The 12582-nt window shown below is 43.4% G+C and overlaps 1 protein-coding gene across 1 annotated transcript in view; it reads right to left on the bottom strand.

Moving 5' to 3' along the window:
* LOC115572405 (contactin-associated protein-like 4) overlaps positions 1-11782 on the bottom strand; it is a 106152-nt gene extending 94370 nt beyond the window's left edge. The window contains exon 1 of the mRNA XM_030402431.1: positions 11348-11782. Coding sequence (XP_030258291.1) covers positions 11348-11432 — 85 coding nt within the window. The 5' untranslated portion in view covers positions 11433-11782. The remainder of the gene's footprint in view (positions 1-11347) is intronic.
* Positions 11783-12582: the final 800 nt, after the last annotated feature.

The raw sequence follows: 12582 nt of genomic DNA, 5'->3' as shown, positions 1-12582 counted from the left end.
CTGACTTTCATGTCAGGAGGCGTTGGGGATGTTAAGCTCCTGCAGTTTGCATTTTAGCATTTTTTAAGGGTGAAACAGGATTTCAGGCCATCCAGGTGGATTTAAACGAGATACCGAGACATTTCCAGTCATGTTCATGGCAACAAAACGCCGCATTTTAAGTCAAACCACCATCTGTTCCTACCTTGTGTTTCCTAACAGTTTTTAAACATTTGACACATTTGTAGGTTTGGCTAAAAACTGGATATGTCCAACGAGACGTGCCTTCAGCTACAAACATTAGTGATTTAACATCTCCAGCCTTGTTTGTGGTATTTTAAGCCAAACCACCATCTGTTCCCAACCTTAGACAGTGTTTCAACATTTGACATTTCGATTGAAACATCAGCACATTTCCAGACACGTCTTCAGTTACAGAAACAAGTGTTTTTGACAGGAGGTTGGCCACATCTCCAGCTGTGTTTGTGGTGACAGAACCAACTATCTTACATTAGCCCCTTTTAGATAGAAAAGGCGGCACATTTGCAGGGAGGTCAAAGCTGCAATGTGCCGCCTTGTCTTTCTAAAAGGGAGGTGTAATATTCCTTCTTTTTCAAAAAGCCGCCACTTAGCCGCCACTGTGGTAGGCGTAAACATGTGATGTGACGTGAAGCACCAAGTTGAGCGTGAACAGTGAAGCAGGTCGAATTTGTCTTCAAAATAAGAGCTTTACATTGCACCCCATTGGAGTTTAGAACTGGGTTCTTAGCGGGGAGCTTTTAATTTGAAAGCGACCGTTAGTAGCTTGCCGCTACAACAACAAGAGGACAACAAAGACAGCTACAGAGACCGAGGAGACGCTAGCATCTCCTGGATCTCAGCAGCTGTCCAGTTGCTCATCTTGACGTCCGCAGATGAAGTGATGGACTGACTGCTGTGATCAGCTGTTTCCTGGTTTTAAAACTCCCCAGCTGTGGATTGCACAACAGTGCAGGTCATCGACACCTCCACTTATCTCACGCAATTGCAGACATCGACATCTCGGACTTAGATGGCAATGGAGGTGGAAAAAAGTGTACCCTCTGAGGCGTCAAATTGGCAAAACAAAACAGACCCCAATATGGCCGCCTTCTGTCTAAATCCGCGGACCTAGCCGCAAAAAGGACGGCCACATTGGCGGCTTGCTGTGTTTGTGGCGACAGAACGAGGTATCTTAACATAATAGCGTCTCTATCAAATAGGGATGAAAAGCAGCTGGACTTCCAGCGGTGATGAAGGCGTGCTGCTCAGACGGTGAATTATTGTGAGCGAAGAAACACACATATCAAACCTCTCAGGACGTATTTTAGCTCCTTCCACTCGCTCTGACAAACAGCTTTAACTAGACCTTGCCCCCGGCGCAGGGAGAGAGAGAACTGAAACAAATGAAATGTGGGGAGAAAAAGTCAGGCATGGATGATTATAAACTGAACGATGTGCTTTAGGCCCGGCTCTTCGGGGAGTAAACGACTGACCGACAGCTTATTGGTTTTCGTGAAGCTCTGGTTTTCTTTGTTTGATTTTGGTTATTGGCTTTTAAATGGCGGATACTCCTCCGGGGGGACTGAAAGGTTTTTCCCTCGAGACAATAAGGTCTTTTTTTTAATTCGGCTCTGTGCAGCTTCTTTTTATTGAGCCGTCCTCTAAATATAAACCTTCAACTGTAACACTTGTTCTTTTTTAAATGCCGTAAATGTTCCGTCTATCAGCTTAAAGAGTGTTTTAATCGATCATCCTTCACCTGCGACGTCCTCGTCTCTCTGCTTCCTGCTCAATTTAGTTAAATTTCACAGTATCGGATCTGTTATTTCTCTTCTTACAAACACAGTCTCCGTCTATAATCCTCTATGACGACTTGTACAAGAGATCGACACCACTTCTTATTCGCTTGCTTTACTTTGGGTGTATTTTCTGAACTATATATTAGATTTCGTGTGTCTGTTTATTTGTTTTCCCGCATTAAAGTTTTATTCTCTCAGCTCATCCTCAGCTCTCTTATCGATCCAGCCTGAATCCTCCTCTATCAATAACAACTATAGTTTCTCATGTACATCTGTTTGATTTAATTACCCCTATGGCACTAACGGGTAATAGCGACATCGTTATTTAATTCTCAAGTTAAAATTTGATAGCGTTATATAAAAGGCTGTCGAAACAACGTGGCACCGCCGTGAAGATCGATGAACTGAGTAAACTGTTGACTGAGTGTTTCTTCCCCTCGGTGCACAACAGGCCGGACTGACGAGGGGAAAAGAAAAGTGCTTCAGGCTGCGTTAAACAATAACCACGAGTCAACAGGGTTCGTTTCATTTTCAAGCTTTAATTTTCAATCATCAAAAGCGAAAGACAACAAAGCTAGCTCACTGTTAGCCTGCAGCGAAGCGAAGGAAACTCTGATGGCGTCCCACATGTTTGGTTTATTTCCTTTTCTACTCTATTGATTGTCTCCATTTCACGTTAACTTGCCATTTACCGCACAGAACGTCTTAAATGGTCCAGTACAGACACATTACTCTTCATATAACAATTTTTATATCAATTAATTGTTATGTATATTTATATTTCTCGGTCCAATTTCAATTTTTATTTGCGATTACCTTCTTATCTTATCTTCTCTTCTTTGTTTGAGAAGATGTTTTTGATTAATCGCTATTGTTTATTGTTTGTGGTTCGATCTCCCGAGGGGAGTATTTTGTTTTTTGCCTCTGGAATCTTTAATCTTTTCAGGTTTAATCTTTTCAAACCTGCCTGACAATATCCTGCAAAAACATGCACAGAGTTTTAGTCAAGGTGTCGCTTGTAAAATAATCTTTTTTAAAGAGGAATTGTAAACGTAAATGACCGTTGTGAGGGAGTAAAAACAATGATTTCTTTGTCTGTTTTGTTGACTTTATTCAAAGAAGCGACAAAGTCTATCATGTAAATGTGCCAGACTGACATTTAAAGACATAACGCATTTATCAGATAGCGTACAAGCACAATCAATTAATCCGTTGATCGTGACACCCTGAATTAACAATATGTAATATTACTGTAAAATGAAAAGAGTTGTTTGCCCGTAAAAGATTTTCGCCCGACTGTTTTGTTTTTCCAGCCCAGAATTTCACTGTTTGTTCACCTCGTTGTTCTCATTCATCAGCTTCCAACAAGACTTGTGTTTATATTCAACATCATTGTCATATCTTGTCAGTATCGAGCATGTTACGGCATCTTTGGGCTCTGATTTTGAAAAGCAGCAGCGGAGGCAGCACACATTAATATTTGATAGGTGGGAATGAGACGGAGCCGGTGGAGGTTACTGCAGGTTAAATGTCCTGATGTAGTGCACAGAGCGCTTTTATCACATACGTGTTGTCTCTGCTGGAACAACATCATTCTGTGACATCAGCACCAAGTCAAGTACGCAACACAAACGAAAGGTTAGATTTCTTCTTTATAGAAAATAGAGCCAACGTTGATAAATGCTTCCACAGGAAAAGCAGCTGTTGTTCACAAACGTTCCTTCTACCTGCTCGACTGTATAGCAGGTTTATAAAAGATGATTCTGTAAGTTATTGTCAGGCTGAAATGTCGCGCTGCACACTTACACAGCACGAGTTTTCCTCCAGAGATGCAATTTTAGCCCAACGTTCAGCATTCATACATAAAAGACGTCATTATAAAAGATGCGGGAGACCAATTTTGCACCCAGACGAGCGTTTGATCTCGAGAGGCATTATGGAAAATGAAGTGTGTGACTTTAGACTACGAGATGTACTCTTGAACTCACTGACGGATTAGATGTAACAGCGAGAATTAATTTCTGAGATCTTTTATAAAGCAGGAAATTAAATGATAAAAAGGCTTTTTTGATCATCTTACAGGCTGAACCTGATGAAGCAGTGAAAGCAGACAGCAGGTCAGACGCTTCTCTTGTAATTAAAGGCAGCTGCGTCTTTCTGTTAAACACAGAGGTCGGATCTAATTAACCTAAACCTGCTATACATATAAATAGTCAGCATGCACACGGAACATTTTGCAGTTGGAGGACAGTGACAGTCTGTTTTTAGCTTAAAGGTACGTGTTTATATTTTTGTTCACATGACGACAGTTTTGCTAAAAGCAGAACAGTTTTTCCTACGTAAATCCTCCGTTAACAGATCCTCGAGCACACGGATGCGCACAAATGATCGCAACATGTTGTAGTATGCATGCCGGGCCAGTAGGCGGCAGCCTGACTCTGCAATTCGACACCAAATGCGTTGTTCTCGTGTGAATTCACAACCAAAATGAAACCGATTCATGCAAATAGACATTTTTGTGTAAACAGCCCGTCAGAGCGAGTTATACTCCGGACTCTTTGTGGATTGTTTAAAAACAGGATTAAATTAGATCTTTATTCCGTGGATTAAAGATCCACTTTATTCCTTGGAGCCTAAGTTACCCACAATGCAATCCTATCATTGACAGGTAGGTTGACGATTGGGCTAGAAGTGGCTAATGCTAACGGTTAGCCAAGAGATGACGGACACTTGTTGTGTTCAGCCCCAACAGATGCTGAATTAAGCGACATCATTCAAGGCAAGTTTATCAGATTTCATGCATAGCACACTTTGGAATTCCCCTTTAACAGTTCCCATCGCCAACCTTCACTACACAACAATATAATTTCCATCGAGGAGTCTGAAGGAAACACATGCACACTTTTATAACCCAGATAAACAACAAAAGTCCTCCAGGCTGACACGTTTGGAGCAAAACCAAGAGTGCGAATCAGAATCGGATGAAGTCAAAATGAGGGTAAAAAAGTCGGACGGCTTTTCTGCAGGCATTTGAGGAAAAAGAAACACCAGCGAACATACAAGCAGGCTAATTAAATCCAGTAATTACTACTAGACACACATTCCCAAAGTAGCGCAGGGCTCAGAGGAGCCGCGGAGTAAATCAGAACAAAACAAGTCTTGAGACAACAAAACTTTCTGAGGGGCACAATTAAAGTCTCAGCATCAAACCAATAAACAGTAAAAGAAAGAGGAAACCAGCTTCTGTCTGCTGCGTGAGGAGGAATCAAAGAAAACCTCTGGGGGTGTTATTATTGTGACTCAAGTTCTACAGAACCTGACCGACTCTGATTCAGTGACACACATTCAGTCCTATAAAACAAACTATAACTGCTCCTTTCCAGGCACAAGGTCTTTTCTAAATGTGCGTTGAGAGGAGAGACATGTTTTTAATGACATCTCGTATATCTATTGAGTCGTTTATTCATTTCTTTATCTATTTTATATTGGAGCAGTTTCAGTCCTTCGTAGTAGACGGCGTACCTCGAAAAGACCTGAAATGCATCTAAAGGAAGGTTTGGTGAAGCATTTCTTTTTGTTGTATTTGTAGAAAATCTCACCAGCAATCGATAAATAAAAGAAAAACATCAGTATGAGCGCATCACTTGTACTTTTGGGAGCAGTTTAAGTTTCAGTCTTGCTCCAGGAATAATAGCTCCGACCCCTAAATTCCACCAGATGTGGTTCGATCCGACTCGGCTCCGTCACGGTCGCGTATCTGCTTCAGTGGTTCGGACCCTTCCTGCGCAGATACGTAGGGCTTCCACGCTGCAGTTCATCCTATCTTACTGTTAAAGATTTTACAGATTTTATCCATAAGCCACTTATAATAACGCCATCAAACCTTTGAGGAATCATCTGGTGATTTTTCCTTCATGAATGGCGGTGTAAAGAACGTCTCGCTGTTTTCCTTTAACGTTAAAACGGGCAAAAAGTTCCTGGCTGCTCAAAGACACATTCACCATTCAGATTTCTGTCATTTGGCTGCTGGTATCTGCTGCTAAAACACACAGCGACTCTTCCACGTTGTAATATTAGCGGGCGATTAAACGCACAGTGAGTTTACGGCCCCGCGGGGCAGCTGTTTCACGCACTGACTTCCATGAATCTCATCACCGCTGACTCATTGGACGCTCCGGCTAACAAGTCACCAGAGCGCCATCTGTGGCTGCTCAAATATGTATTTCTACTTTGTTGTCATTTAGCACCACCTCCGTAATGAACAGTGAGCGTGTCTGCGGGGAGGGAGGGAGGGAGGGAGGGAGGAGAAGGAAGGAAGACGTGAAAACCCAGCGGCTGGCATCCGTCCAACTCCGCAGCCTTAAAACTTATTATGCCGCTGTGGTTTATGGTCCGTGCATGATGAGTGTGCTGCCGGGTCGGGCCGGGCGAGACAAACAGAGAGACAGACAGAGACGTTTTGCAGAAAGAGAAAGAGAGAGCGACCCGGGCGAAGAAAGACAACTGGTAAAAAAAATTTGAAAAGAAGAAGAAGCGACAAAAACACTGATTGCACCAAAAGAAAACACCAAGATAATTGGAGATTTAAGTCCGTAATTTACAAATTTTAAAGACATATAAATTGTGGAAAAATATTGCATTGAATTGGCGTGACGGAGCCGGAGGGAATGAAACGACCGCATCAGACCGGACTGTAGTGTCTAAAGCTTGAATGATGATGCTGCTGCTGCAGATGCTCATTAAAGCGTCTGCAGAGCTGCACTAAGAAGGATGTTTTGGGCAACCGCAGGTCTCAGAGGAGAACAGCATCCATCATTTCAGCGAGCGCTTTAAAGACAACTTGTTGTTTCTGTTTATGCTGTAGTGACAAAGCCCTCGAGCAGCCGGGGTAATTATAACGGGAGCAAAGGAGGAAGTCAGGTGATGTTGTAGGAAGATGTCGGGAAGGACGAGTCATGTAAATATTACACTTGGAGACAGTTTGAAAATGGAAATGTGTGTTTCTGATCAACAGAAATATCATCAAACATTACATTCTTTATAATGCAGCTTTCTTTTTGTCTCTTTAGGCTTCTGTTATTGCTCTGGTTAGGTTTAGGCACAAAAAAACATTCGGTTAGGGTTCAGAAAAGATCGTCTTTTGGTTTAAAATACCTGGTTTTGTCACCACAAACACAGCGGGAAATATGCAGACATATTGTTGAAGACATGTTATCCCACCCAGCTTTCAATTTCCTGTCTCCACCTGACAGAAAGAGTTGGTGACCGTAACCGCCACCAGTACAAAGTTATTTCAACCCAAACTGTAATCTTTCCTTGAACTTTACCAGGTAATTTTATGTGTCTAAACCGACCCAAACCTTTACCATACCACCCTACCAATTGAGAATAGAGAACAGAAAAAGACGAGTTTGGCGTCAAGCTGAGGCGGGAAAACTGTCTTTGGTCACATCCAGGAAAATCTAATGAACAGAACAAAGATCTCTCGGTTTTTCAACAGTCTTTGTCACCCCGAGGGGAGCAGCTCAGACTCAGGATCTGTTTCAGGTTTCAGCGACTGACGGAGCTTTTCTGTGATCATCTGTGCTGTAAAGATCATCTCATGGTTTCTGTTGGAGGACGACCGTCTTGCCCCAAAGTGGCCAAACCATTCAGAGAAATTAAAGACACGGATGCTTTCTATCAGCCACCAGGATAAAATGTTAGCAATCACGTCCAAGGTTGACATTTGTACCAAACGTTGCACATCATGTTCACGTTGTATATTTAATAGCAACCTTTCACATCAGGAGGTGGAGAGGGATGATGGTGACGATACTAAAAGCAAACAAAGCTGCGAAATGGCCAACTGGAGATCGAGTCCCACTACTGGATGTTCTTTAAGACACCCGGAGACATTTCCATTCATTTTTATAGCATCAACACTGGGAACACTGGATGTCAGACCATCAAAACAGGTGTTTTAAACCAAGCTGTGATGTTTTTCTCACCCTATCCAAGAGGTTGTTGTGTCTAAACTCAACAGAACATAAGATCAGCGCTGTGACAAGAGAAAGAGAGAAAACTCAACCCAAACAAGAGAAACCGTGCAACATAAAGAAACGTTCAGTTTTAATTGGTTATCTGGTTTTGCAGAAACGAACTTAGCGAACATTTATTCTGGCGTTTGTGTTGAATTAAATGAATTCTGTTGTGGAATTTGCAGAACTTGATGCCCGAATCCCACCAGTGCATCGCAAGGACGTGTGCATGACACAAACTGATGGTTTGACTCACAACTATCAGCTACGAAACACAGAAAAAAAAGATTTAATTGATGTTGAGCAGCATGTTGAAGCCTTTGGGCGGAGAGCCCGGAGTATCTAAACCTCTGATCAACCAGCTCCATCAGATGTACAGTTGACATTTGATCAAACACGTAATATCAAGGTGATTTTATTTACATTGTCTGATCAGTCGTCTCTTCATTAGTCGACTCTGTGGACAAACTGGGCAGACACCTCTTTAAAAACAGCATTTCTCAAACAAAAGTCAAATCAATGAAGTATTATTTTGGCACCAGTCTCAGCTGAAAACCTAATATAACCTCCCTGCAATGAAAAAACTATGATATGACAGAAGAAAGCAGCGGGAGGGGAACAGATGGAGAGAGAAAAAGATTAAGGGATGTGGGCATGAAACAGGGAGGGCGAGAGAAAAACACAAGGAGAGAAACTAGAAAGGTGAAGAGAAGGAGGAGAGAGTGAAGCGACACGTTGGCGGCAGCGGCTCTCTGATTCAGAGGCTGCAGCAGGAGGGCAGAGCTCCAGGTGGGAGAGAGGCGAGAGGATGACAGTGCTGTGGGGTAATAAAAGAAACGGGGACACGTGTCGGGAGGACAAATGAGGGGGAAAGACGCTGACGGGAAACAACAGGAGGGGAAAGAAAAGCGCAACGAGCGGAAAGACGAGTCAGACGGGAGAAGACTGAGAGTCAGCAGCAGATCTGAGTCAGAAGCAGCAGCAGAAGAAGAAGAAGAAGAAGAAGAAGACGGGAGAGAAAACAGCGGGAGGAAAACACAGAGCGAGGTATTTTCAGGAGGCTGGAGATGAACAGAGGAAGGACGGATGAGGAACTTTACAGCCACCCACCCAAAAACTCCTGTCTTCTCCTCATGCATCACCTTGTTCTACAGTCGGGTACCAAATCAATCTGATACCTGACTACCCTTCTACACCAAAGCGCTGATTCGGAGCCGGTTCCTACTCTGGAACCAGACAGAGAGGAACTGTTTTTCAGCCAAACTGGCTCCAGATCAGCTCTAACACTCCAATCTAGAGCAAAGAACCACTTAGATCACTAACTCAAACCGCCCAACTCTGAACCAGAACTTCAGAATAGTCAAAGGGGGACATGACAGAGCATCTTTGGAGAAACGTTACAGAGAGAAAGAGATGTACAGCGAGTCAGGGCGACACCTGAGGAAACACCTGGTCAGACATAAATACACTGAAAAGTGAACCTGCAGCAGCTTCAGCTCAACTCATCACGGCCGTCTTGGAGAGCTGAACGCTCCTCCGTGACTGATGATGCGCCAACAACTTCATCGACATCATTATGGAATCGATTAGCTATTTGGTGACGAGCTGCGTCTGAATTTCCTTTCCAACATGCCGTTTAGTATGTCCAAACAGTGTGATACGTTTTTTAGTTTGTCAGAAACCAAAAGTACTTCGGTGAAATATTAAAGTATAGAAGCACAACACAACAGACGATCCTGGTGTTTCTTCTTCTTTGGATCAGGCAGACTCGACGTTGCAGCAGCTTGTATTCCTGCCCTCTGCTGCTTCACTTCTGACAGCTGCTTATATATATATTTTTTATACATATATATTGTCCAATATGGTACCGTTGGTTACCGGTATCGAATTCCTGCAACTGGTATCATGAACTGTAGCGCCCAACCACAACTCAGACTTTCCAACTGTAGAGAGGTCTGCCTGTCTCTGTCATCGTCTCACCTTCTTGCAGTCGACTTCAGCAGAAAGATCAGACAAAAACATTTTTTTGACATCACCTTCCTGCAAAATAGTGAAAAATCCAGATTCAAAAAACATCTAAATATCCAGTTTCACTCTTTAGTTTCCATTTAAATCTCTTTAATGGTGGATAACCAGCAGTGATACTTCATTGAAGAAAGATATGTGAACTGAGCGAAGTTTTCAAACCCAGGGGCTCCATGTTTTATGGGGACATAAAATATTATTTGTGCATCATTTTCTTCTTCGGGAGCGACTTCAGGGCTTAAAATAAAGATCTGTAGGTTTGAGCTCGGTTTGGCTTCAGAACACAGGTGGATGAAGAAGAAATGAGGAGACAAGAGAGAGTTAAAGAGGCAGGTCAGAAGGTTGGTTAAATAAAGAGCAGAAAACAGGGGCGAGCGACCAGATGTGAGTAAAAACAGTCGAGGGCTGCTGGACTTTTCCTGCCATCTGCTTCGATTACAGAGAGACATACATCACTGCCCTCGCTCTCCTCCCCTCGTCCTGTTTCTCCCCTGGTGGATTTCCCTCCTCCTTCTCCCTCCCTCGCTCTCCTCCTCCTCCTCCTCCTCTAAACCATCAGCAGCGCCACATTTCACACTCACACACTGACGGAGCTGCAGACCTGGAAACTCCCCAGCGTGGATGTCAGATCTGACACACTAAAAGGGGGAAAGAGAGACTTCAATTCCCCCCCGTGTCACAGAAATGACTAAATCAAACCACCTCTCCACACCTTTAACCCCTCACACACACCTTTAACCCCTCACACACACCTTCCACGCTCACACCGGCTGCGTCCCGAGCTGCTCGTCGTGCTGCTCCGAGCACCAAATCAACCAGAAACAGAAAGAGATGACCTTGTTTTGTGCACATGTTGGATGAAGTGGCTCCTAACAGACAGCGGACACGCTGCTCCTGTCAGCCTGCAGAGGGTAAAAACACACAGCTGAGACCTTTTCACTGCTGCATCCTGCATTTGCAAAGCTCTGCAGGAGGGGAAGATCCAGCTCACAGTGAGCCTGAGAGTCAGAATCAACACAACACCTCATTAAGATACAGTGACACACATGAACCAAAGCACAGGCGCTGCGTTAAAGTTGGTTTCTACATAAATACGCACAAGACACGTCCTGTTTAAACGTTGCTGTTGTGGCAATAATGATGTAATAATCGTCTAAAATTTATCCGGATCTCGTGAAGAACATAAACTTAAATCATCCCTCACATCAGACCTGCTCAACTCTCCATATTTCTCCTGAACTGAGCGCTGATGCGCAACCGATGCGCGCAAAAACCCGCACAGCCCCGCACTTTAATCCAGGATAAATGTAGTGAGAAAATGGCACAAACAGGTGAGATATGACCACATCCCGAAAAAAAACACAAGTGGTGTATTATCCAGGTGGAGCAACAGAAGGATGGAGCCCCACCCCCGGTTTTACAGCCGCCCCTCCGGGTCTGCGCTGCCCGGACTCGCTCCGTCTCCTCCGGGGAGGAAAGTGTAAAAGCGCGCAGCCGGCTCACCTTCTCCGGTTGTCCCGTGCGAGCTGCAGAGGAGCAGGAAGACCTGAGCGATAATCCCAGCGAGTGTTTTAGTCCACAGATCCATGATGAAGCGGCGGGAGGCTGCAGAGAAGCCCGGCGGCTGCTGGAGGAGAGAGACGGCCAACCTCTCCTCTCCAGCTCCAAGAGAGATGTCCTCAAACCCGAGCGAGGGAGGAGAGGAGAGGAGGGGAGGGGAGGGGAGAGAGAGAGAGAGAGAGAGGTGGTTTTACTATGCGGTCACAGCTCCAACTTCAGCGCCTCCTCCTCCTCCTCCTCCCCCCGTCAGTCCCTGAAGCTGTTTCCAGGACCTGCAGTGTCAGATTTGGTCCTCCAGTTTTCCCCTCGTCCACTGCGGGTGCTGCCGGCAAATGAAGCCGTATATTGGTCACCATTTATCGGGCCAGATTCCGCCAAGCAGCGCGCCAGTCACGGCTCTGTGGTCCAGCATCAATACGCAGCACTATAAACACAAATTAACCGTTTTATAGAATTTATCACACATTTAATTTATTATAATTTGTGCATTTTATTGTAAACACAAAGGCAGCGTCGTGCAAAATATTAGTTTGAGCCTAAAATGTAGGCAAAAAAGTTAAAATTTTCTGAATTGCCTCAAAGATAAAATATGGATTTGTCATTGCAGGAGTTATAAATATTATGATTGATAACAATATAATCTTTATTTATATAGCACCTTTAAAAACAAGAGTTTAAAAAGTGCTTTGACAGTCAATAACAAGGAAGTGAAGTAAAAAAACAAGAACATAATTGTGAAAACACAAAAAAAAATCAAAATTAGTTATTACAAGTAAAAAGAATAAAAGTCATAAAACAGGCAAAATCACAGAAAAGGTCAAAGTTAATTGAATAAAATAATATAAATAAATAAAAATAAATAATAATAAATAATAAATAAAAAAAAATAAACGACGATTAGATGAGGACATCGCCACCAAGGAATTAAGACAATAAATAGATTATAAGAAAATAAAATTCTCGGTTGTGGCTAATGTTGCGTTTGCTAGCTAGCTAACATCTCTAATGCTAGCTTACGTCAACATTGTTAAAGTCGCCACTGACACCCGCTTGGTTAATGTTGCTAATGCTATCTGGGCTAACGTTAGAGCAGCACTGAGGAAATCGGCCATTTTTATGTTTTATTAACACAGACTGAAAACTTCCAAGACTGGAAACAAAGATACTACATGACTCCA

The sequence above is a fragment of the Sparus aurata genome, chromosome 21, assembly GCF_900880675.1.
Source record: "Sparus aurata chromosome 21, fSpaAur1.1, whole genome shotgun sequence".
In the NCBI taxonomy this organism is placed as follows: domain Eukaryota; kingdom Metazoa; phylum Chordata; class Actinopteri; order Spariformes; family Sparidae; genus Sparus; species Sparus aurata.
The sequence above is the reverse complement of the archived record's forward strand: the minus strand, read 5'-3'. Positions and strand labels throughout refer to the sequence as shown.